Source organism: Canis lupus, chromosome 18 (genome assembly GCF_011100685.1).
Source record: "Canis lupus familiaris isolate Mischka breed German Shepherd chromosome 18, alternate assembly UU_Cfam_GSD_1.0, whole genome shotgun sequence".
In the NCBI taxonomy this organism is placed as follows: Eukaryota; Metazoa; Chordata; class Mammalia; order Carnivora; family Canidae; genus Canis; species Canis lupus.
Window position 1 is genome coordinate 9,864,903 of NC_049239.1, and position 27,431 is coordinate 9,892,333.

The 27,431-nt window shown below is 38.3% G+C and overlaps 2 protein-coding genes across 3 annotated transcripts in view; one reads left to right on the forward strand and one right to left on the reverse strand.

The window, feature by feature from the left end:
- The window catches only part of SUGCT (succinyl-CoA:glutarate-CoA transferase), a 714,309-nt gene extending 702,408 nt beyond the window's left edge, over nt 1-11,901 (reverse strand). For both annotated transcript variants that reach the window (XM_038562658.1, XM_038562657.1), the window contains exon 1: nt 11,789-11,901. In XM_038562658.1, coding sequence (XP_038418586.1) covers nt 11,789-11,888 — 100 coding nt within the window. In that variant the 5' untranslated portion in view covers nt 11,889-11,901. The remainder of the gene's footprint in view (nt 1-11,788) is intronic.
- A 108-nt stretch (nt 11,902-12,009) lies between these two features.
- MPLKIP (M-phase specific PLK1 interacting protein) lies at nt 12,010-14,458 on the forward strand. Its single transcript, XM_038562659.1, has 2 exons — nt 12,010-12,674; nt 13,932-14,458. Exons 1-2 carry the CDS (start codon nt 12,210-12,212, stop codon nt 14,130-14,132), a joined length of 666 nt encoding a protein of 221 aa, XP_038418587.1. The 5' UTR covers nt 12,010-12,209; the 3' UTR covers nt 14,133-14,458.
- The last annotated feature ends 12,973 nt before the right edge of the window (nt 14,459-27,431 follow it).

A 27,431-nucleotide genomic window follows, 5' to 3' on the forward strand; every position in this document is an offset into this window, starting at 1 on the left:
TAGGAGCATTCATAAAATTTTGTCAGTTCAATCTTGGAGAAAGAATTTATGGAGAAATTTACCGGCTAAGTTATATGTTTCTATAATTTTGCTTAATTGTGATTGTGTTTCCAATCAGCCCCCCCCCCCAAAAAAAAGACAAAAAGTGAAAACATAAAAAATCAACAAAATTAGAAAAATTATTTTCAATAATAAGAACATAGAAAAAGACCTCAAATATGAGAAGATATTTTGACATTAGGAATGTACAAGTAGGGCAGCCTGGGTGGCTCAGCAGTTTAGTGCTGCCTTCAGCCTAGGGCGTGATCCTCAAGACCCTGGATCGAGTCCCACGTCAGGCTCCCTGCATGGAGCCTGTTTCTCCCTCTGCCTGTGTCTGTGCCTCTCTCCCTCTGTGTCTCTCATGAATAAATAAATAAAATCTTAAAAAAAAAAAAAAAAAGGAATGTACAAGTAATTCTTCTTGTTCCTTAAGTCTCCAAAAATACTGATCATCTGTACTCAGATCTCTTTTCGGGTTCCTGTTTTATTTCAAACGATGAGTGGAATACATTTAGGAGTCTCTTCATCCCATAAATCTCATTTCATTACACATCTACTAAAGGAAGTCTATACTCCACTACCAATGCCATCCAACAGCCATAATAAATTAGTAAAATTTTGTTTAATGAAGCAAAAACTTTTAAACTGAATTCATTTCACTTCAGGCAATAGAATTATACTTGTATGATCTGAGAAGACACCCAGAAGGAACTTCCAAGCACACTGAAGTCAATATCAATGAATGAGTTTTACACAGTGGAAAGTATGAACTCTGGAGATTTACTGGATCTGATTTCCTGCTCCAGAACTTACTCCCCCTTGACCTTCAAGGTAACTTCACTTCTCTGAGCGTGTTCCCTCTAAATCACAGAGTTTGCAAGGATTAAATGAAATGTTGTATGCAAAGTGCTCAATACACTTCTTGGCATATACTAAATGCCTACTAAAAGTTCACTTTTGTCATTATTATCATTATCAAAAAATGTCACACCACCTATTAAAGTAAGTAACTTATTCCAAATGTGAAAACAAGAAAAGAAAAATACATGATTATTTTACGGAACCGAAAAAAATATGACTCTCAATACTTTATACTCAAGAAGGACAACTACACATACATATTTTGCCAGTTTGTGGAAGACAATAAGCTGGATGGGAGTAAAGGGTAATTATAGGAGTAAAAACAGTTGGAAAGGGCCTCAGTTGTCAATTTGTTGTGATATATTGAGCAGCTTGTATATCATTTATCTTCTTAGCCTCTATGATTGAAAGCTATTATAAAGATACAGCTGAGCAATCATGCAAAGAAGTATAATTATAATGAAGGTGCCATTATTCTATGGTTGCTTCTAAGACTCCCTTGGTATTTGGCCCTAAGATTTCCAGGAGACAATACACTTGAGCAGCACGAGCGTAGACCTAATTGACAGATGCCCACTAAGTGGTCATCCATGTGACAGCAATCATGGCATCCCTCCCTGCTGTACCAGCCAATAATTAGGAAAAAAAAAAAAAAGGCCAAGTCATAAAACAAATTGATCAAATATCATATCAAATAGAACATGTAATATACACTAAAAGGATTTAATTTGATATTTTACAGAGAACTTCACTACCAGAACTTAGGAGCAAGAAGAGAGAAGATGGTTTTTTTTCAAAGCATGTTCTCTTAATCTGAACTTTAGAATAGTTAGCAAGATATTTTCTTTCTAGCATGTGTTAGAAGTCTTGAAAAAAAAGCTCTGTTCCTAATAATATAGTTTGACAGGTAAGTGTAGAAGTTTAGAGTACTTCAGAAATTAGTATCCACTGGAAGACTTTCCAGGGAAAGTAGAATTTTGGAGCTGTAAAAAGGTGGTGTGGGAGTGATGCTCAAGTTACAAGGCAATCATACCATTTAGAGACAACCAGAGAAGTTACATGGGTAATAACTTAGAATAATTTATATTCCACCTCTGCTGACACCCCATTTCTTAACAACTGCCCTTCACCTGTAAGAACTTGGCTAATACTGTGGTATTTGCAATTAAACAGATTTGGGAACTGGTAGATGCCACTATTTTAATGAAAACTTAAGAAGTTTATAGGAAGAATGATGTAAAAAGATCAGAAAGGGGGCTTTTGAGTCATGAGGAAAGCATGCCACAACCAAATTACAAGTCAGTGTTAATCCAAACTCCCTCTGCTCTTTTACACTTCCCAGCTTTCTCTTGCAATTAGATTGGGGTCAAATGCCTGGGGTCTGGCCAATGAAATGGACAGGCACAAGTAACGTAAGCCAGTTCAGGCCTGACCCTTAAAAACATCCCATGAAACTCCCCAGGCTTCTCTTCTACTGCAGTGACCTTGGAGGCTGCAAGTTTCAAAGAGTGAAGCGAGACATGCAAGAAAGATAGTTTTATTTTATTAAGCCACTAAGATCGTGGGCTAATTTGTACTGCAGCACAACGAAACCTATCCTGACCACTAGAGATGCCAAGCACTGGAGGAGAAAAATGGTAAGTTCTAAGCAATTTCACAGCATCAAAGCCAGCAACTGGTAAGTTCCATTTAAGGGGGAGACTTTTACGGTCCCTTTAGCAGCAGTCTTCAAATTGAGATACATGAAGACTTTCCTAAGAGATACACAAATCATTCTTAAAGGATTTTATTGGGCAGCCCGGATGGCTCAGCGGGTTAGCACCACCTTCAAGAGCCCAGGGCCTGATCCTGGAGACCCAGGATCGAGTCCCATGTCGGGCTCCCTGTATGGAGCCTGCCTGTGTCTCTGCCTCTCTCTCTTTATGTCTCAAACTAATAAATTAATAAAATATTTAATAAAAAAATTTTTATTTATTTATTCTTGAAAGACACACAAAGAGAGACAAAGACACAGGCAGAGGGAGAAGCAGGCTCCCTGCAGGAAGCCTGATGGGGGACTCGATCCCCAGACCTGGGATCACCCCTGAGCCAAACGCAGATGCCGAACCACAGAGCCACACAGACGTCCCGAGATACACAAATCATTTTAAAGAAATCAATCTCCAGGTTTTCAACTTCCATATATATTCTTGCCTAAAATTGATCAGCCTATGAATAAGCCTTCTTTCATAACCCTTCTCTCTAGTAGGCTAAAGAAAAGCATATTTCTCACACATCCCGGATCTTCCTCTCATCATAGTTCATATTATAAAATTTATTTAAGTGATTAAAACTTTTAAATATCAGCTTATATGCAAGGTATTGCTTTTCAAATCATTTTCAAATCAGTAGATAGACCACTACTACAGATTGGTATGTGGAAATGTATAACACTACCAATTTACAGGCTTCATAAATCAATTTTTTTCATAAATCAATTTAGAGTTAGAGGATTTATAACCAAAAGTCAGCAAGCCACAGGATAAAAAATTGATGTTCAGGACTCATTAATGGGCCATCCTTAACTACTCAGATGATCAGAAGTGGTTGAACCAGGAACTGGTGGAGCAAATGATAGTTACTAACTACTGAAGATGAGTGCTCACAAGTCCCAGAGGGTCCTTGAACTCAATGTTGGTGATGTGACTGTCCCCTAGGAGAAGACTAACCAAAGGTAAGTTCTTTACACAAACTAGAAAAAAAAAAAAAGTCCCTTCTAGAGAACAACTGGCAAAACAGCGCTCAGTCTAGGTCATTGATGAAACACTGTCCTAAGTACCTGAGGGGAATTATAATTCAATAGCAAAGAAGAAAATGTGTAATTGCAGGGAGTGGAGGGGGGATGTTGCAATGTTAGACTGTGAACAGGATAAGCCCTCTTTTGACACACACACAAACACACACACAAATATATTGAGTCTTATTTTATAGAATACTGCAAATAAGTAAGAGGAATAAAAGGAAAAGTATAGGAAGGGGCAGCCTAGAAGTTGGAGGGTGGTGGTGGATATTTATGTGAAAAAAATGTTTTATAATTTGATTTGTTTTTAACAGCTTCCAGTGGGTAATTCTGAAGAGCAGAAGAGATGAAAAGAGAATTTAGGATGCTTTTTGTGTGAGGGCCTGTGGAACCTCCCCAGAAATTCTCTTCAATACTGAAGATAAGAATTATTCTTCAAGGCTTTTTAGAGTTTTGGAGAAACTTTGGATGGAGAAGGGAAAGCTAAGAGCATGTTTCCAAGTATACATAGCCTACCATGTGTTCATGTTACAAATTCTTTAATAGTATTAATACTATTTATCAAATTGTCCATGAAAAAGGCAGTATTAACATATACTGGCACCAGCAGTGTATGAAAACGGTATTCTCCACCATCTTCCACACACTGAATATGATCTCTTGGTTTTGTGGGATTTTTTCTGTTTGTTGCAAATATGACATTTAGAATCTGTGTCACTGTCATTTTAATTTGCATTTAATGACTTCTGAAATCAAATTGTCCATGAAAAAGGCAGTATTAACATATACTGGCACCAGCAGTGTATGAAAACGGTATTCTCCACCATCTTCCACACACTGAATATGATCTCTTGGTTTTGTGGGATTTTTTCTGTTTGTTGCAAATATGACATTTAGAATCTGTGTCACTGTCATTTTAATTTGCATTTAATGACTTCTGAAATTAAAGTTTTTTCACATCTGCTCATTTCATATCTACTCTTGTAAATTATTCTTGTAAATTCTCATAATTTTGCCCCATATTGCTAAGGCAAAATTACCTTATTACTGATTTGTATGTATTCTTTATACATGCAGTAATAATATTAACCTTTTATCATACATATTTCATAAAAGTAACTTTTCCCTATCTCTTGTTTGCTTTTTGAGTTATATTGGAATCACACTTTCAAAAAAAGCATTTTACTTTCCACTTTGGTATTGTTTCAGGATTACTCAAGACTACCCACACTTCCAGTGATTTGCTAAAAGGATTCACAGGACTCAGCATACAGTTGTATTCGTGACTAAGATTTATTACAGCAAAATGATATATGACAGGAAGAGCAAGGGAAATAAACAAGCAGTCTGGAAAAATCCATGCACAGGCTTCTTATGTTCTTTTCCTTCTGTGAAGGTCACACCAAGCCTGCTTCTTTCTCCAGAAACAAAAAAAAAGAGCAGTATGTCCAATGCTTCTGCTTAGGGAAATCTATTACAAGCTCAGAATCTAAGGTTTTTACTGAGGGCTATTCACCTAGACATGCTCTGCTTCCCATGTGCCAAAATTTCAGACTCAGAAAAAAAGCAGGCTCACCATAAATCACACGGATTGTACAAGCCATCTAGGCATACTTATTAATTAGGAAGCAATTCAAGTGCCAAGTTCCCAGATGCCATCCAAGGGCTAAATTTCTAAGATGGTCCTTTAAAGACAATAGCCTGATGGGCACCCGGGTGGCTCAGTCCATTGAGTGTCCAACTATTGATTTCAGCTCAGGTCATGATCTCAGAGTCCTGAGATCGAGCCCTGTGTCTAGCTCCACACTAGGCATGGAGCCTGATTTAGATTCTCTCTCTCCCTTTACCGCTGCTCCTCCCACTGTCTCAAAAAAATAAATTAATAAATAAGAATTTAAGAAAAAAATAATAAAGACAGCAGTCTGAGGTCTGCTATGTTAACTCTTTTCTGCATAGGTACCATGATTTCCCAACCCCAGATTACAAAATGTTCATGTATAGGGTGGGTTTCCCATTTTAAAAGCTTTTATTTTTCTATTTAAAGATTTAAACTATCTAAAGCTTATTTTTTGCTATTTAAATATTAATAGTTGCTTCTTGGGTAAGCAATTATTTTTTTCTTGCTTTCTATTTTTCGAAATACTTTAGGTTTCCTACAAAATGTATGTATTTTTTTTATAATTGGAAAAATACAAAGAAACAACTTCCTTTTTTTTAAAGGTTTTATTTATTTATTCATGAGAGACACGGAGAAAGAGGCAGAGACATAGGCAGAGGGAGAAGCAGGCTCCCTGTGGGGAGCCTGATGTGGGACTTGACTCCAGGACCCTGGGATCACACCCTGAGTCAAAGGCAGCTGCTCAACCACTGAGCCACCAAGGTGCCCCAAAACACAACTTACACTGAAATTAAAATTTTATTTTCTAATTTCTTTTTTTTATTTTCTAATTTCAAAATAAAAATTTGTGTCTCAAATAGTTATACTCTCTTATGTTTGCCTTCATATTGAAGTACTCTCTCACCAATTTTATGCTCAATGAAAATTTTTAGAGGTGTGAGTTAATGTTTTAACATCTGTGTTGCACCCGAGTAAAGAATATTAGTCTACAAAGAGGTAAATATCTATAAAACAATTCACCCATGCTTGACTACCAGGGACAAAGTGTACACAGAGTTGAAAAGAAGATGATTAAAAAAAAAAAAGAAGAAAGAAAGAAAGAAAAGATGATTAAGAGTAAAGTGTGGCTCTCAAAAAATAAAAAATAAAAAGTGTGGCTCTCATAAACTCCTGCAAACAAGCTGCTTCTAATACTTGCTTTATCAATGAAAAATATTATGTAAGTGATAGTTAAGTGATTCACTGTGTCACTATAGTCCTAACCCTATCAATGAGTGAACTAATCACATCCTAGAGATACACTAACAGGGCCTCTATAAGGAAAACGGAGATGTTAAAGTTTCAGGAAATATCAAGGTAAAGCTTATGCTCTAAGTATACATACAAGCATTTCTATACATAAAAATTATTAAATATACTCTCCTGTAATACGAAGTGTTTTATATCAAAAATATGTTTTTAATATTTACATTTATGCATTTTTAGCCTGAGAGTAAACACAAGGTTCTGGAGCAGAAATGACAGTAACTATTACTTATATTAAAAAATAAGCCACTTTTGGGATGCCTGGGTGGCTGAGTGGTTTGAGCATCTGCCTTCTGCTCAGGACATGATCCCGGGTCCATGGATCAAATCCCACATCAGGCTCCCTATAGGGAGCCTGCTTCTCCCTCTGTCTGTGTCTCTGCCTCTCTCTCTCATGAATAAATAAATAAAATCTTAAAAAAAGAAAGAAAGAAATCACTTTTCCCACACCTAATACACCACAGGCATCGTAAAGAGAGCCAGTTGGTTAGGCCTGTACATACAGGGGGTAAACCACAGGAAGGATCCCCAAAAGTATGAATTTAGAAGTATGTATATTATAGCTGCCAAACTGAGAAAGGCAGAAAAAAGGCTACTCTTCCTAATGTAAGCAAATTCTCCTTAGCAAGAAAAGGGAAGGTCTCAGAATTTTTACCCTTTGGAATGTAAATAAATGTCTCCAGGGAAGATTAACTTCACAGGGTTTATAAATCTCAATCTTGAATGTCTCCCAGGCTGAGTTTTATAGCCCATTGAAAAAGAAACAAACTTCCTGGGCATTCTCTAACAATCTAATCTCTTAACAATCTTTTAACTTCCAAGTCTTGCCCTGTAACCCAGGTTGTAGTTTTCTTGGCTTGCAAGGCTGTGACCAATGCAGAAACATGAAAATAAACACTTCTTGATAATACAAAGTAAAACAAACCAAAATATTTATATTTGCAGCCCTTGTTAATATCCAACACCTCCTAAAATATTGGCTTTCACACCCCTCTGGAGAGCCTTGGGAATTCCTCAGAGGTGCCCCAGAAGCCTCTTTTCAGGGGGGCATTTAGAGGTGCAGAGTGAGCAGGGCTCTGAAACCCAAAATCCTGCTTCAAATACAGCCCATCTGCTCTCGTAATTTTGGCTTCTAATTATGTTTTTTTGAAGATAAGGCTCAACCGAAAAAAAAAAAGTCATTTATAATGATGTGAATGGAACTAGAGGGTATTACGCTAAGCTAAATAAGTCAATCAGAGAAAAGACAATTATCATATGACTTCACTCATGTGGAATTTAAGGAAAAGAACAGAAGCATAGGGAAGGGAGGGATAAATAAGATTAAATCAGGGTGGTAGACAAAACATGAGACTCTTAATCATAAGAAACAAACAGAAAAAAAAAAAGAAAAAGAAGCAAACAGGGTTGCTGGAGGGGCCATGGGAGGTGGGGTGGGGTAACTGGGTGATGGACATTAAGAAGGGCATGTGATGTGATGAGCACTGGGTATTATATAAAACTGATGAATCCCTGAACAATACCTTTGAAACTGATAATATACTAGATGCTAATTGAATTTAAATTTTAAAAATAAATTAATAATAAATTTAAATATTGCTAAAAAATGCTAACCATCAAAAAAAAAAAAAAAATTGGGAGGCACCGGTTGGCTCAGTCTGCCTTCAGCTCAGTTCACGATCCCAGGCCCCGCACTGGGCTCTCTGCTCAGCGGAGGGCCGGGTTCTCCCTCTCCCTCTGCCTGCTGCTCTGACTACTTGTGCTCTCTCTCTCTGTCAAATAAATAATTAAAATCTTTAAAAAATTTGAAATCCACTAGGAAAAAAAAAACAAAAAAACCCACCAAAATATCTTAGGCAACCTAAATAAAAATCTTGTCTTATAGAAACAGACCTGGTTCCATTTACATTTACACTTAAACTTCCTTGGCTTGGTTCTCTTGCATTAATGTGAAACCTATAAAATAACACACCACCACAAAGTTAACCAATTATTTCTGGGGCTCCCCATATAGTTCACAGGTACTCAGAAAGTTCTTGACGTTCCATCTGTTGATGTGCTATATATACAAAGCCACTTGAAAAAAGTACCTAGACACTAATAGTGCCTTCCAAGAAAGCACTGCCCTATTCAGTATCCTGTTTCCAGTGCTAATCCTCCCTAAACAGTGCTCTAATTATCTTGGGGGAGGAGGGGAGCCCATGGGGAAAGGTGGGACCAAAACTTCTGCGTTCACAAAAATAAGAATTGCCCTTTTCTCTCCACAGGACTCAGACTTCAGAGGGCAGCCACCGTAGTCTCATATCCATCACCCCAGGTCCTCATGTTTCTACCTCCAGATAACACAACATAAAACTTCCTCCCCTCCCCCTCCCCTGAACTCACGACCATAAAAATAAATTCAATACAAATAGATAGATGCCTCAGACCCACCAGTGCAGGCACTCAGACTGCAATCCCCATGCTAACACCTGGGAAGATTCTAGCTACATTTATAAAAATTCAATATTGAGGTTGTATGTACTAATTGCTAAATCTAGAACAATAAGCAACACAGCATTTTCAACATTTTTCAATGTTCACTTATCTATGGAATTGTTCAAAGGACAGCTTGTCAATTCATCATCTTTATTTAGATTTCAAAAAATATATATATTTCCCGGGATTAAATAAGTCTGAGTTCTGCTTGCACCTCTGCTTGTTATGTGAACTTAAGCAAGTCACTTAACTTCTCTTGGCTATTTCTCATCTCTAAAAGGGCATATGGCCTATTCTGAGAAGTGATCCAAATGGAATCTGGAGTTTTCATATAATTATTAACTGTCTCTCAACCCTCATATATACTTGCAAATTTGATGAAGGGCACACTGTCATGTATAATTTACCCGTCAAAAATTTTCACTGTACTTCTTTTCCTCCCCTATTTTGTTCTAAGATTTTATTTATTTATTCATGAGAGACACAGAGAGAGACAGAGAGGGGCAGAGACACAGGTGGAGGGAGAAGCAGGCACCATGCAGGGAGCCGGATGTGGAACTTGACCCCAGGACCCCGGGGTCACGACCTGGGCTGAAGGCAGAGGCTCAATGGCTGAACCACCCAGGTGCCCCTCCCTCCCCTATTTCTATTGCAAGTTCCTATGTGTAGTAGAAGACAGGAAGACATCACTACAGGGAACATTCTCGAGGTGTAAGCCAAGTAAAAAGACAATATACAGTATTTTAATCAATTCTGCAAAGCATTTGCCAGTTATTAAAAAAAATTAATAAAGGTAATTTTGGTTCCCATTGCCCTCGTTTTGTGCTCCCTCTTCCCCAAAAGTGGACTGGTTAATGATAGAAAAAGTAAAATAAGTGAGAACCACTGACTGATAATGCACCCAAGAGCTTATTCAATAAATATCTGAGGGCCCAGTTACCAGGCTTTAAGCTAAACACCCACGACAAGGCCCAAAAGCTAAATTTTTGGCCAAGCCATAAATACATCCTAAAGTGGATTATCTGGGGTCCTCATGCCTTAACTGCATCACTAAAGCCTTAATGGCATCATCCTGACTTGATTCTACAATTTGTGTCTGAAGGAGAAATTGGGAGAACAGAACTCCCTCAGAATAAAAAACTAAAAAAGCCATTGGTGTCTCCACTCCTCATGGAGGGCAGAAGCTGAGGAGACACCACAGTCTTCAGCCAGCCTTATCAAATGTCTCTAATTCTGTTAAGGAAGGAATGCAAGTAAAAGAATCACTTAGGAAAATACATATTTGAAATACGGAAAATATCTAAGATAATACTAAAACTTTCTGCCCTATCTCCAAATAGAAATCATTTTTTAAAAGATATTCAAATGATAAATAAATAGAAGATTCCTACTAAGAGTAACAACACTTAGTTTACTTTCTAAAATTATTACCATTTTTTCCTAAAAATACAGACCAGGGATCTTGAATGGACTTTCTCATTCATGAATTTTATTTCTACATGTGGATTTGAGAGGCTTATTGTTTAATTGTTAAGTGGTAAAATCAGTTATTAAAATATATCAAATGCAATTGCAAAAATGATCAGACAAATTAAAATTTAATTTTTCTCTATTAAATTTTGAGCCAGCCTGTCAAAGAGAGCATGCAGGGGCAGCTGCAAGGTGCACCGCCAGGCCTCCACGGGGCTGCCATCTCCTGAATCCCCCCAGGTGCTGATGTCATGAGTCACAATGGACTCTGGCTCCCAAACTCTGAGGAAAGAGAGTTCTATACGACGCCAGCCGATTTAAACCCAAACCACGACTTCTAAATCAAATTCTGGGACAGGTGTCTGGTACAAGAGCATGTTTTATTAGCCATCAGGTGTCATGCTGGAACTGGCACATTGTTCAATACCAAACTTTGTGGAAATAGTCAAGATTTTCACAGCTATTGGTCCAAGCGTACTCATTGAAAATCTTCATCTGAGCACCTGGGGGCGGGGGGGGGGGGGGGGGGGGGGCTCAGCGGCGGAGCATCTGCCTTTGGCCCAGGGCGTGACCCCGGGGTCCCGGCATGGAGCCTGCTTCTCCCTCTGCCTGTGTCTCTGCCCCTCTCTCTGTGTGTCTCTCATGAATAAATAAATAAAATGTCTAAAAAAAATGCATTAGTTTGGGATGCCCGGGTGGCTCAGCAGTGTAGCACCTGCCTTCAGCCCAGGGCGTGACCCGGGGGTCCTGGGATCGAGTCCTGCATCGGGCTCCCTGCGTGGAGCCTGCTTCTCCCTCTGCCCCCGTCTCTGTGTGTCTCGTGCACGAATACATAAATAAACCCTTTAACATAAAAGTCAACATCTGTGCCTCGGAGCCACCTCCCCCGCCGCTTGCATTCACCCAGAGCGTGCAAGGAGTAAAGTCCGACACGCGTCTCCGCGCCGGGGAGCCGGGCTCTGAAAAATCCCTCCCGAAATGCGGCTGGATGTACCTTCTCAAAGTTCTGTGGGCTCGGGACAAGGGTCGGGGGCAGGGCGACCCCGACCCCGCCCCCGCCCCCGCCCCCGCCCCCCGCCGAGCACCGCGGCCCCCGGCGGGCTCGCCGACCCCGGAGCGCGAGGGGCGGGCAAGGCCAGAGACGCGCGCGGGGCGCGGGGCGCGGGGCGCGGACAGGCTTCGGGACGCGCGGGTACCCGCCCCACGGCGCCGCCCGGCCCGCGCCCCGGGGGTACCTGAGCGCGCGCGGCCGCTCCGCAAGCCCCGCCCGCCGCCCGGGCCGGAGAGCAGGCAGGTTCCCCGCAGCGCCGCGAGCCTCGCCGCCGCCGCCAGCATCGCGCGCCTCGCCGCCTCTCCCCTCGGGGCGTCAGCAGAGCGAGCGCGCACCGCCCGCCGCCGCCGCAGGGGCGCCCGCGGGCCCCTCCGGCTCCGCCCCCCGCCTCCTGGGCGGGGCCGCAGCGCGCTGTGTTCCGGGCCGCAGTCGGCCGGGCCCGAGCAAGCCCCGCGGGGCCCTGGGGGCCTTTGCTGGAGCCGACTGTTCGGCCTCCCTCTCGTCCTTCTTCTTCCTCTTGCCTTTAAGTCCAACCGGTCTCTATCCGGACCAGTAACCCGCTTCTCCGGTGCGCCCGACGGAACCCTTGTGCCGCCGGAACCAAGATGCTGTGCTGCGCTGGAGGCCGGGGGACAGTGTCGGCAGCGGACCGCCGAGCCTCTGAGAAGGGTTGGTCGGGCCAGTTCCGGCGGGAGAGCGCGGCGCTGAGGGCTTGGTCTCCGTCTCCTGACATGCACCGGCAGAACCTTCGACCCCCGACTCCTCCCTACCCCGGCGCGGGTGTAGGAGGTTGGGGTAGCGGGAGCGGCTTCCGGGGTGCCCCGGGCGGAGGCGGACCGCGGCCGCCCTCCCCTCGGGACGGGTACGGGAGTCCGCACCACACGCCGCCGTACGGGCCCCGGTCTAGGCCCTACGGGAGCGGCCACTCTCCGCGACACGGCGGCAGCTTCCCGGGGGGCCGATTCGGGTCTCCGTCCCCTGGCGGCTACCCTGGCTCCTACTCCAAGTCCCCCGCGGGGTCCCAGCAGCAATTCGGCTACTCCCCAGGGCAGCAGCAGACCCACCCCCAGGTAATAATAGCCAGCGTTTGCCGAGCTCTTACTGTATGGCAGGCATGGTACTAATAATAATCCCTCTCCATGGATTATTTTGTCTAATCCTCTATGAGGTGAGATACTATTGTTGGCCCTGTTTTGCAGATGAGTAAACTGAGGCTGAGAGAGAAGTTAAGTAACTTAGGTTACCTTCAGTACTTTCTGAGGTGGGTTTTTTTTTTCTTGTTTTTTTTTTTTAAGATTTATTTATTCATGAGAGACACACACACACACACAGGCAGAGACACAGGCAGAGGGAGAAGCAGGCGCCACGCAGGGAGCCCGACGTGGGACTCGATCCCGGGTCTCCGGGGTCACGCCCCGGGCTGAAGGCGGCGCTAACCCGCTGGGCCCTCCGGGCTGCCCTGTGCTCCCTGTCTGCAGAGCCCTCCTGCTTTGGACTCGTGCACTGCCGTTCACACACTGTCCTCTGCCGGGGGCCCGGCCCGTTCGTTTGAGTAAATTATTCTCCGAGGGATAAGAAAGCGAAAGCATCCCCAGCAGAGAGCTCACCGGAGTTACAGGGTGACAGACAGACAGACACTGGTGCCATTTCCCTACTAATGGAACCGCGGCGGGGGCGAGGGGCGGAGGGGGTGGGGGGAGAGCTTCAAACTACACTGGCTGCTTCTCAAGTTTTCCTAAGGGAAGATCGTTGATTTTGTAAGATTCTCGTTCTCCTGGAGACCGAGGGCTATTTCTGGTGTGGCTAGGAGGTCTGTGGTTCAACAAGCTCGCACGGTTTTCTAACTTCCAATAGGGCTAAACCAACCCCGACCCCTTTTTGAGTCCAGAGCTAAGGAGATAAAATTGCACAGGATGGAAAGGTTCTTGAAATTTTGAAGCTGTAGCGTTAAGAAGGGAAAAGAAAAAAAAAAGATTTTTTTTGAAAATTTTTGTTCAGAAAAAAATGATGGAAATTTTGAGGAAAAATGGAAACACAGTTGCTTATTTCATCACCAATGGGTAGTTCTGCAAAGCTCCTACATAGAAATTGAAAAGTATTTGAGCTGAGCGTTGGCATGCCGTTAGACCGGCCTAAATACTCTTACAGACCAAAACACTAGGTTAAAGAAAGAATGGATTTTGGAATCCATTCCAAATGGAACATGTTTGGGTTCAAAACACGACTTTTAAACTAGCAATGTGATCCCCACTAGCTTTTTTTTTTTTTTTTTAAGTGCCAATTATCTCTACAAAACATTTTTTTAACTGATGATTTTTTTTCTAAAGGGTTCTCCAAGGACATCTACACCATTTGGATCAGGGCGTGGTAGAGAAAAAAGAATGTCTAATGAGTTGGAAAGTTATTTCAAGCCTTCAATGCTTGAAGACCCTTGGGCTGGCCTAGAACCAGTGTCTGTAGTGGATATTAACCAACAATACAGCAATACTCAAACATTCACAGGCAAAAAAGGAAGATACTTTTGTTAAACATTTCTGAAATTCACCTGGAAGCTTCATGTGTCAGGAACATCTTGGACAAAACTTTTACTCCTGTAATTAAGTTGAACCCTAAGATGGTGACTTTGAATAACAATTAGTTGAGTCTTCTTGGTACTTTTCATCATATCAAGTATTGTTGATATTAGAGAAGACATACAGTACAGTAATTTGCAACATTTAGCTCTTTGGAAGTGCCTACCACATTTTAGAAGATTCACAGTTTCCAAATATTTAACGTTCATGGTTATATAATGGACATTTGTCTTTCAATGGTTTTCCAATGTTTTAAAATAAAACATTTTTGTCTTTCTAGATATACTGTGGTTTTGTCATATGCTAAAGAAATAGAATTATTAAAACAATGCCTGTAATCACTTGCTTAGAATTCATAGATAAATATTTTGAATACTACTTTTGAAAATGAAATAAACCATCCTTTGAGCCAGAGACAGTTCTATATTTACTCACAGGGGAAAGGATGAAGGAAGAGAACAGAAAAGAATTCTATTCTTATTTATTATAAACATTGTTCTTTGTGCATATTTTATGTAAATGGTTTTGCAAATGCATTGAAACTTGACTGAAAGTCACAGAAACCCACTTAAAGGGTATTTATACTTTTTATACTCATTTTACTGGAAAAGGCAGTGATAGGCTATTTCTTGCATAGTTAGATGGAAGTGTCCTGGATGTAAATTTTTCAACATCTTTGAATATTTTGGAATCATTTTCTCTTGAGCTAAGGAAGGTAGAGTACCAGCAGTCAAATCACTTCTTCCTTTGTGAAGAGAACATCTCTGTCCATCCCAAGAAAGATTTGTCATGCCTGGATCATGTTTCTGTCATCTTGAACCAGTCACTCTGCCCAAGGCAGTGAGACCTAATTAGCTTGAACTGTGGACCTCCCCTATAATGAGACCGGGTCCCATAATCTTCCGCCCCAGTAGGCCTGCCTGGATTAGAAAAGTGGTTTTTCCAGAGGAAGGGATGCTGCATGTGTGTACCTACATTAACTATTTAAACAAAACTAAGTCTTCCAGCATTCAGGTTTTTTTGGGTATCTTGAGATCACAACATGATGAAGATAGAGCTACTTAAAAATCTGTTTAAACATTCCCAAAAAGAAACCTCTAAAAATGAAATGGTCACACCACCTATTTGACCCATACTCCGTTCTGTTAGTTCTCACAGAGGCAAAGAAGAAAAGGAGAAGGGAAAGAGTTTAGATTTATGGAAACTTTTGTGACAGCCAGGGATATTTCTACCAATTAATAGCTGGATGAGTTATTTAACTTCTCTATGCCTCAATTTTTTCATATGTAAAATGAAAATAGTACCCATGTCATAGAGGTGTTGTGTTTGAGGATTAAATGGGTTTATGTGTGCAACTCTTAGGCCAGAGCCTGGCACATAGTAAGCACTCAATAAATGGTAGCTATTACTTTCTCATTCACCCCTATAGAGCCTCAGCTGGTAGAATGATGTCTGGGAAATAGTAGGTGCTTAATAAATATTTGGTGAATGAATGCAGACATTCTGATTATAACTACTGTATTGCTCTGCCTTGTCTCCTGTTCTAAAAAGGATAGTAAATTAGTAATTTTCCCCAATATTTTAAAGGAAATGTCTTTATACTCTAACATCTTGTCTTTCCCAGATGACTTGAGGTCATGATGTGTCATGAAAATTAGAGCAAATAGAATACTTTGTAAACCTCTTAATGAACTTTATAGGTAAGAAATACTATCTTTAGGAAATTGCATTTGGAAATAATTATTAAACCACCTCTTAGAGATCACTGGATTATTGGCAAAGATGAAAAAGGAAGTCAGGAAGGATCTTGTGCCAATGTATTCATAGTGTATTTGGAACATACACAAATTGTAACAGTTTTAATGGTTTATGTGCATTTTATTTCACTCTAAGTGTAATATCAAACAACGAAATGTGAAATTCTTTCTTGCCAAGTTACCAGCATCCGCTTCCAGAGCTGACCTTTTCTGACTTTCTTAAGAGAAACTTTTTTTTTTTTTTGTCCTCAGGAAAGGTGCATTACTGTTTGACTCTAGTTGATAGTGTATTCAGTTATCAAAGTTCTTGCAACATTGATAATTTGGTTTGTTTCTATTATTAGTCTATCTTTGTTTAGCTGAATGAAAGAATTGATCATTCTCTAATATGAAAAATAATTGCCTTTTATTGTTACAAAATACACATTTTTACCTCCATAGAAATGCTATATAACTTAGAAAATGTTTTAGTTAAGTATGTAGCTTAAATATTTAGATAACTAAAAAACGGAGGTATAACCTGTAGTTGGGTCTTCAAACAAGAGTGTGTGTACTTGGAGTCTTCGACCTTCCAAGGAAAATGCAGGCATAGAAAATTTTCCAGATCCTCAATTCTCATGTATACTCTTTGTTAAAATGATGTAAAGAACATTTCCTTGTTTAGTGGATTATGCTAGTTCTCCTTTTTACCTTCTGCCTTTTCATAATCACCCTTCTCCCAATTTACATAGGAAAACTATGGTGAGTTTGTGTTTTATAAAAATAACCCCAACAGTATTTCAGGTCCCACATACTCTTCTTCTAGAACCTTGCACTACGCCATCAAGATGTGGAGTTAACATCCCTGTCAACCTGCACAGACCTTTTTGACTGCCCAATTTAAGAAAGTGTGGTGGAAGCTAATTTGTATTATGAGTGAAGTGTGGTCTTAGAAATGGGTTATCTTGGCCCAGGTGGAGATGTTCAGAATTCAGATGTGTTATCAAGTAGGAGATAGTACAATGACAGTTTTAGTTTAATAGCCTTGCCTTTTTTGTTTCCTGACTTCGAAAAACTCATTTTTCCTATGGGTGACTCGTGTGAAAGTAAAGCAGAGAGCAGGAAAATAAACTGAAGGTAAAGTTACCTTATTTTTTAGGCAACAAACAAATGATAAGATTATTTGCCTCATCTATCTTAGAATATTCAAAACTGGTACAAAAGCATGATTGGTTTTGGTGAATGCTGTCAAGCCATTTTCACCATTCTCCTAATAGTAAAGAACCTGATAAATATGTCTCAAACCTGTCTCAGTAGCATTATTAGCACGGTTTCAAGGAGGAAGAAATTAGAAGTTCCATGTTTATTTCTGACATACTAATCATAGATTTTCCAGTGAAAAGATCACATATCAAAGGTAAGTTCATGATTGTATATTTTCCAGAGCATTTTTCAGATACTTAGGAGAAACATTAACCTTTGCCAGTTCATGATCAGATTCTGTAAATCCGTATTAATTTTAACTGGCCCAAGTCTTTTCCTTTTTCCTATTGTTTCTTAATTCTGAACATGCATTTAGGTTTAAGTTAACAGAAACACATTATGGGTTTTTCGTAAATAAGACACATAATAGTCATCGATACGCCTTGCATATTCCCTGAACTTAATAGTGATTCATTATCTTTTTTTGCTCCTAATTTCCACAATCTAAATTTTCATCTAATCTAAGACACTGTTCTATGATTCATAATTACATACCACTTAGTAAAAACACTGGCCACTAAACTGTGTGCCATCAATTGTTAAGATGCATCCCAACTTCAGAAATGTTAGGATGTGTGTCTTAGTTTGATAAACTACCATAAACAATAAGAGCAGAGTATATACTTAGGTATAGGTAAATGGAATAAATATCCCCAAAATGTACACTAGGACATAGTACATTTAGCTTTAGAAAATCAGTTTAGTTATGATTAATTCTCCCTTTTCAGATATTTTATATTAAATCCTAATTCTGTAAACATGATTGTTTTTCAAACATAAGTTTTCTAATCTATATATCATTATCCTCAAGAAATCTCTGCAATTTCCAATTTTGTGGGAGGTGTTTTTACTCAGTTTTTTTCTTGATTTTAAGCTCTACTAGCAAGATGACTAAGTGAAAGAGTTACTGATAAAGTCTTACTAAACATCTTTGGTTAACTTTCCAAAGGATTAAGAAGGAAAATGGCTTGAACAACAAGGTCTTTTATGAGGGTGGTCTTCAATTCTTTGCTTTTAAAATTGAAGAAAGCTCAAATTGTCAAAATCATTAAAAATAATTTGATTACAGATTCAGTTTACAAATTTTGGCATATACCTTAAAGAGTCCGAGAATTGAGTGACATCACTATGACAATTCTTTCTGACCCTTTTTTTCTATATACATGAGTGAGTTTTCTCAGCATTTATATCTACACATAAAAAGTACTAATAAAATAGTAAAATAGATGTCTTATTCTAGCAATAACAGAACTTACTCATAAATATAAGAAAATACAGCACAATACATTCTCATTGAGATACATTTCCAATAAGACTTATTTTGTTTATAATAATTTATTAAAATTAATGTATTTATGTTTTTGTAATTTGAGTAGTAATAGTAATCCAGACAACAGTCTTCAACACTTGGAGGTTTATAGTTGTTGGAAACCTATTTTTTTAATTTCTAAAAATATTTTTTACTTCAATAAATGTTTTTCATGTATTTTGAGACAGATTCATAATAGAGTATCAGTAAAAGGCTTTCAAGCAATACACTATATTGCAATAAGATAAAATTACATGAGAGAATACAATGGAGAGATGAATTGGGAATAAAATAGCATAAAGTTTCTGATACCTGTTCTAAGGAGTGATGGTGCATATCAAATTGCTATGATATATTGATTCAGTTAGAGACCTTAGTAATGTAAGAAATTTAGCTTAAAATTTCAGTATTACAGAAATGACTTCCTTTACAATTTTTAAGATTAAGTAAAAATATTTTTATATTGACTTGAATGTTTAAGAGGCTATATTACTTTTAAAAATTATTTTAGAAAATATAAACCAAAAATTTTAAAGATCTTCAGCAAAGGAGGAATATAATTAACTATAAATCCAAAAGAAATCAGGGAAGGAGTAAATCCAGTACAGTAGTAAGTCCAAATATAGCACAATGAATCTAAAAATAAAAATTTGTTTTAAAGAAACATCAGGAATTAGGAAAATGGAATCCATCTATTTGCTGCTTTTAAAAGAATAACATTTAAAATAAAGAGGTATGGGGCACCTGCGTGCCTCAGTCAAGCAACCGACTCCTGATTTTGGCTCAGGTCATGATCTCAGGGTCATGAGATCGAGCCCCACATCATGATCCACGCTGGGCATGGAGCCTGCTTAACATTCTCTCCTTCCTTTATGCCACTGAAAGTACTCTCTCTCTCAAAAAAAAAAGCAAAATGAAGAGTTATAAAAAGATTCAAATTCACAGTGATTTAGCATCTCGACTAGATATGGATATGGCAAGTAGATAGGAAATTTGTAAGAACAGAGAAAAATGGGACACAAAACAGATTATAGATTATATGCATATTCTTTTCAAGTCCACAGCAAGTAATTTTTATAAATACTCTAAATCACAAAGAGCCTGCAAATTTCAAAGATTTGATTGATAGCCAGACTGTGTTTTCTGACCAGAATGTTTGATAAATTAAAAAAAAAAGTACCGTCCATCAAAAAAATTTAAAAATAAATCTGTGAAACAGGAGACAAACTGTAGAGAATGTTAAGAAAGCAAAAGCGTGGGATCCCTGGGTGGCGCAGCGGTTTGGCGCCTGCCTTTGGCCCAGGACGCGATCCTGGAGACCTGGGATCAAGTCCCACATCAGGCTCCCGGTGCATGGAGCCTGCTTCTCCCTCTGCCTATGTCTCTGCCTCTCTCTCTCTCTCTCTCTCTCTGTGACTATCATAAATAAGTAAAAAATTAAAAAAAAAAAAAAGCAAAAGCGTATTCCCTTGGACAAACTGAACAGAAACTAAATGAAAAAAAAAGGGGAGAAGAAATAAACCCACAATATTAACCTTTGGTATAACATCTGAAACTATGCAAAAAAAAAAGACTACAGTAGGAAAACAATAGTAATGGAATCACCTAGAAGAATAATGCAATAGTGAAATCTTCATTATTGCATCATCCATTTTTTAAAAGACAAATTTTAAAGGCAAATGCACATTCAAAGGTGACTGAAATGAAATAAATGATGTAAAAGTGAAAAAATTGGACTGACCATTCTAACTGATGCTTACAAATCTAAAAGTGAACACGTTTTGCAATTATGAAGCACAGAAGCTAGCCATCCTCTTCAAAAGTGTGACATCTAAGGTTTAAATTGTATTGCTCTTGAAGATTCAAGTGTAAGAAGCAGCAAAGGAAAAAAAAAAGAACCAAAGGAATACTTAATCCAGAGCTCATTGGAGATACACTTGAAATCTAGAGTCAAGAATTATAAGTTGAATATGCTCTAGGCTCATGACAGTTAAAGAATGTCTAAAATGCATTCCAAGTACATTACCCAATATCTCATATATTAATACCAAGGAAAACCAGGAAAATAACAAAAATTTGGGTTTGCTATGTTTATATTTTTATTCAAATTTCTAATGTGTTTCACTGTATCTTTATTCTGTACATTTTGCTAAACAACTTAAAATACTTTTAAAAATTAAAAGGAAAAATAAAAATTAAAGGGGCCTTTTGGACCCAGATAACAAATGATATTCTTTTTTTCTGGTATACGGAGGATTAAGATGAAACTATATTACTACTTGGTAGTAGTAATAGAGACCTTGGAGGTCACTCCCAACAGTATGGCCAAAGTATTTGAAAACAGAAGAAATTAGTAATTTTTAAGAAAAGGACATGATCAAAATTGACTCAAAAAGAATAGAAAGCCATAATAAACTAATTGCCATATAGATACTGAGTTGATAATCCTTCTTGCCATAAATGACAGCAGACTTAGCAAGCCTTCATGAAACACATAATGCCTATATTATAAAAGCTTTTACTAAAAAAGAAAAAAGTATCCAACACAGCCTACAATCTTTGTATTAACTTGATTCTCAAGCCTGGCCAAGGACCTATAAATGGAAATTGTACAGTATTTAACGTATAAACATAGTTTTAAAAATCTCAAGTAAGATCACAGTTCAGCAGTTACCAAACAAGAAAAGTGAAGAAAAAACTAATATGGTGTATATCAGGATTGCAGTGATGTTTCAGCATCTGGAAATTTATTTCTGTTGCACATTATTCATGTTTAAAGGAGATTATATATACCAATAACTCAGTATATGAAGACAAAGCATTTCTTAAAACTACATGAAAGTCTGAGAAGTGGGAATGGAAGAGATCTGAGGTATGAGAGTTGTAAAGGGAGAGAAGAAAGGGATTATATTTGTAGATAATGTCTGTGTACACCTTCAAGGGAGGCAAACTTTGAACTATTGCTCTGGATCCAAGAGTGATATACAATTATAGCACTGCACCAATCAAAGAAGACAGTAGCTAAAAATGGTTCATTCTCCATAGCAAGCTGCAGTAAGTCTTGGGAGGACTACGGAGAAAACTGCAAAGCATTTTTGAAGAACTTTTTTTAAAACATGACTAAATGGAGAGTTATTCATGGATGGAAAGACAATACTGTATGCCCATTCTTAATTTATAAATTCAGTCCAATAAAAATCTCAAAATAATTCTTATAGACCTTGCAAAATGATCCGGATGTTTATATGGAAGAGGAAATGGTCAAGATTAGTCATAATAATGTTGAAAAACGTAAGCAGACTCGCTCCACCAAGAAAAGAAACTTGTAAAACTAATGACTGATCATGCAGGAATAAACAAACTAATGGCACAAAAACAGAGACCTCAGAAACTCACACGTTTATAGAAACTTGGCACATGGTTAACAGAGCGCTGCACATCACTGGGGAAAGGACCGACAATAAGTAGTAACAAGTCAAATATTTAGGCTTATGAAAAAAGTAAAAGTGAATCCTTAGGCCATTCAAAAGCAAATTTTCAAGTTAAATAATGACCCAGATGTGAACAGTTAAAACTAAAGAAAAGAGACAACAGGCAACATTTTTTTTTTATGAACTTGCAATAGAGAAGGATTTCTTATAGCAGTTGGGAAAACCACATAAAATCTTGACAAATGTGACTGTTAAAAACAACAAATGGCTTTATAAACACAGTTAAAAAGATGGGATTTCTTCTCTCCAAAATAAACTCTTCTAAAAAGGGAGGTGCCTGGGTGGCTCAGTTGGTTAATCATCTGTCTATTGGTGTGGCTCAGGTCATATGATTGAGCCTCCCATCAGACTCCATACTCAGTGCAGAGTCTGCCTGAGATTCTTTCCCCCTCCCTCTCCTTTCTTTCTGCTCTTCCCCTCACTCTCTCTCTCTTTCTACAATAAATAAAATCTCTTTTAAAAATGAGATTTTGGGGGCACCTGGGTGGCTCAGTGGTTGAGTGTTTGCCTTTGGCTCAGGTTGCAACACTGGGCTCCTGGAATCAAGTCCCACATGGAGTTCCCCTCAAACACCCTGCTTCTCCCTCTGCCTATGTCTCTGCCTCACTCTGTGTGTCTCTCATAAAAAAAATAAAATCTTTTTAAGTGGGATTTTTAACACACATATACCTAACAAATTATATCTAGAATATAAGAGTTCCTACAATTCAATGAAAAAATCAAGCAACTCAGTGACCCAAGAAAGATAAGTGTAGAAAAGCAGATCCATATGGAAAATAAGTACGAATCCCTAGTAATCATAAGAATATAAAATGAAGTCACAGTGAGCTATTACATGACGCTTTGATGGCAACACAAAGTTGTCAAGTCATCCAACACAAGTTCCCATGGAAGTATAATATGGTAGAACCACTTTGGAGAGCCATTTGGCAATATAACAACACTGAAGGCGCTCAATACCCTGAAACCCCGCAAATCCACATCTAGCTATTGTGGAACAAAATAATTACCAATTATTATTAGTGTAATTCAAATTTGTCTAAAAATTGTAACTGAAATTATTAGCCACAAGTCCGAAAAGGTTACAATAGCAAAGCTTTCTGAGAATGTGAAAAATACTTTGGAAAATGCCAATATGTTTATAAAAGTTTTTTAAAGGTTAGAGAATATTTGCATACATACAAATGTATTTGCGTAATTTAACTCTGAGTTAAATGTACTTATTGTTTACTCAGAAGATCAAAGACATTCCTATAAATATTCTTAGATTTATATTTACTATTGTCCTCCAAGGATTATTACCTATCAACATGAGGTTATAGAAAGTAAACTATTAAAAATTCTTCTGCATAAATTTTGTGTATTTACTTAACATTGTGATAGGTGGATTTGCTTACAAACTGTATAATAACCTGCAGACCATGACCTCATTGTTTTAAAAGCCAACTCAAAAATATACTTAAATCTCTTACTGAATAAATTATATGAAAACCTCCTTGCAGAAATTATTTTACAAGTAACATAGAGAATTAAAACGAATTATTTTCTTCTGCAATATATAATCTAGAAAAATAATTGCTCTTGTATTTTTGCAGAGATACATTCAGAAATGTTCTTTGTAGTAATGTTTGTAAGATCAAAAGATTGGCAGTGATCTAAATGACCATTGATAGGAAAAAGACTACTTAAGTAAGCTGTAAATTTGCAAAATGCAATAGAATTCAGCAATCAAATTAATAAGAGCCAAATGACACAATATTAATAAATCCAAAATAAAGAGCAATAAAAAGCTAGTGATATTTTTACATGAAAATGTAAAAGTCGGGCAGCCCGGGTGGCTCAGTAGTTTAGCGCCACCTTCAGCCCAGGGTGTGATCCTGGAGACCTGGGATCCAGTCCCACATCAGGGTCCCTGCATGGAGCCTGCTTCTCCCTCTGCCTCTCTCTCTGTGTTTCTCATGAATAAATAAATAAAACCTTTAAAAAAAGAGAAAGAAAGAAAGAAAATGTAAAAGTCTGCCAAACAATAAAGGGGAATAAAAAAATGAAAGTTAGAAATACTACTCATGACAGTAATTATTTTGATGTAAGGGAATATAAGCTTTGAACAAATTTGGGTGGATGGGTAAGTAAGTATATTATAAGAAACTATCAAATTTGGAAAATAAGATTTATTAAGATTAGGTATGAGGTATACATGTTCATTTTACTTTTCTCATTTCTTTGAGACATTTTGTAATAAAAAATTCACTCTGACCTCTTAACTCATCCTATAATGCCAGGATCGCCCAAATGCAAAAACCAGAGATTGCAAGGTAGGAATACTGCACACCTTATCTCATAAGCATAGATGCAACAATCATCAGCAAAATATTAGCAAATTGAATCCAACAATATATTAAAAAAGTTAAGTCCTATGAACAAGTGGGATTACAGGTATGCAAGTCTGATTCAGTGTTGAAAAATCAGTGTAATTCATCACATTAACAGACTAAAGAAAAATATGATTTTGTCAATATGTGCAGAAGTTTTGACAAAATCCACCCATTCACGATTAAAAGTTTCAGCAAACTAGGAATAAAAAGGAACTTGCTCAACTTGAGAAAGTACACCTAGAGCTAATATCTTACTAAATGGTGAGAAAATAGGATTGCTGTTGTTTTTTAAGATTTTATTTATTTGACCGCACGAGCAGAGCAGGGAGAGTGGGAGAGGGAGAAGCATGCTCCCCACTGAGCAGGGAGCTGGAAGCAGGAATCGATCCCAGGATCCCAGGATCATGATCTTACCTAAAGGCAGATGCTTAACCCACTGAGCCACCCAGGCCCCCAAGAAAATAAGTTTCAACAAAGATCAGAAAGAAGGCAAGGATGTCCCCTCTCACCATGCTTTACAGTGTACTAGAAGTCACCCCCTGAAAAGGAAATTAAAGGTATACAAATTGAAAAGAAAGAAACCCTATTCCCAAATGACACTATTGTCTATGTGAAAAAATCACAATTAAAAAGAAAAGTGGAATAAGCAATTACCAAAGCTTGCAGTATACAAAGTTAACATATCAAAGTTAATTGCTTTCTTATATTCAGCAATGAACAATTAAAATTTGAACCTGAGAATCCAATATAGTGGGGCATCTGGATGTCACAGTTGAGCAGCCAACTTTTGGTTTCACCTCCAGTTGTCTTGAGGCCGAGCCCTGAGTCAGGCTCCACACTAAATTTGCTTGGGACTACCTCTCCCTCTGCCAACCCACCCCAAACTCTCTCCCTCCCTCTCTCTCTCTCCCTCTCTCTCTCTCTAAAGTAAATCTTTTTAGAAAAAAATCTAAAATGGCTTACAGGGATCCCTGGGTGGCGCAGCGGTTTGGCGCCTGCCTTTGGCCCAGGGCGCGATACTGGAGACCCGGGATCGAATCCCATGTCGGGCTCCCGGTGCATGGAGCCTGCTTCTCCCTCTGCCTGTCTCTGCCTCTCTCTCTCTGTGTGTGACTATCATAAATAAATAAAAATTATAAATAAATAAATAAATAAATAAATAAATAAATAAATAAATAAATAAAATGGCTTACATTAGCACAAAAGAGAAAAAACCTGAGGTATAAATCTAACAAAATGTATACAAGATCTCTATGAGGAAAACTACAAAACTGGTAAAAAAAAATTTTTTTTGAGGTACATGGGGATATTCTATGTACATGGTGTAAGAAGACTCAGTATTGTCAAGATATCAGTTCTTTCCAATTTGATGTTTAGATTCAATGCAATCCCAAGCAAAATCCCAAGAAGTTATTTTGCAAATATTGACAAATCAGTTCTAAAGCTTAAGGAACTTAATAGGCAAAGACTGTAAAGTTTAATTGTAAAATCAAATAACCAACACAATGTTGAAGAAGAACGTAGTTGGAGAACTGGCACTATCAGACTTCAAGACTTCTATAAAGCTAGAGTAACCAGGACCACGTATTGGTGAAAGAACTGACAACCAGGTCAGTGGAGCAGAGTACAGACACCAGAAATAGACCAACACAAACATAGCCAACTGATCCTTGATAAAGGATCAAAGGCAATTCAGTGGAGAAAGGACAGTCTTTCAACAAATGACTAGAACTGGACATCTACAGGCCATAGAAAGTCAACCTAGATACATCCCTTACACGTTTAAAAAAAAATTAACTGAATGAATCATAGATCTATATGTAAAACAAACCTATAAAGGAAGATAACACACAAAATCTAGGACCTTGGCTGTGGTGATGACTGTTTTAGATATGACACTAAAAGTATGATGCATAAAAGAAAAAGTAAGTGAAACTTCATTAACATTGAAAATTTCTTTCTGCAAGACTGTTCAGAAAATGAAAAGTCAAGCCATGAATGGGAGAAAATATTTGCAAAACAATGAGATACTGTTGTTACAATGGTTGATCTAATGGCTACAATCCAAACCACTGACAACACTAGATATTTACAAGGCTGTAGAGCAATAGGAACCTTTATGCATTGCTAGGGAGAATGCAAAATGGTGACATTTTGTTTAAAAACTAAATGAACTCATACCAAATGATCCAATCACATTCCTTGGTATTTACACAAATGAGTTGAAAACTTAGGTCCACATAAAACCTGTACATTCGTGTTTATAACAGCTTTATTCATAATTGCCAGAACTTGGAAGCAACCACATGCCCTTCAATTGGTAAACTGGTACATCCATATCAATGGAGTTAATAAAAAGAAATGAGTTACCAAGTAATGAAAAGTCATGGAGAAAAATTTAGAAGCATATTGCTAACTGAAAGAAGTCAATCTGAGAAGCCTACACATCCTATAATTCCACCAATGTGATATTCTGGAAAAAGCAAAATGTATGAAGACTGTTAAAAAGATCAGTAATTGCCAGAAGTTGGGAGGGTTTGGTGGGTGGAAAGGGAGGAATGAATAGGTGAAGCACGGGGGATTTTTAGGGCAGTGAAACTATTCTGTTAATGGTGGACATGTGTCACTATATATTGACCCACACCCACAGCATGTACAGCACAAAGAGTGAACTCTAATCTGTGACTTTATATGTTAAATAATGTATTGATAATGGCTCATCAGCTATAACAAATGTACTACACTAATGCAAGATGTTAACCGCAGGGGGAATGGGGGTAAAGGGAGGACAAGAGGGTATGTGGGAACTTTCTGTGTTTTCTACTCATTTTTCTGTAAATCTAAAGTGAGAAAAATAAAGTCTATTAACAAAAAAAAATTTTTTTTTACTTTGACTTCAGTGTGAATAACAGAGTTGACAGATTTCTTGAAGACCATTTAGTAAGCCATTTAGATAATCAGGGTCAGAGATGCTTATGAATTGCATTAAGATAGCGACAGTGGAGCTGGAAATGGATGGATTCCAGGAATAAGGAGGTTTACGGTATTAGTCTTACAGCTTACTTCTGTGTGAGAGAAGG

Bases quoted from the DNA above. Each gene is read 5' to 3' on its own strand.
- MPLKIP (XM_038562659.1), top strand. From the start codon at position 12,210: ATGCTGTGCTGCGCTGGAGGCCGGGGGACAGTGTCGGCAGCGGACCGC. The intron at 12,675-13,931 runs GTAATAATAGCC...TTTTTTCTAAAG, and splicing joins AGCAGCAGACCCACCCCCAG to GGTTCTCCAAGGACATCTAC.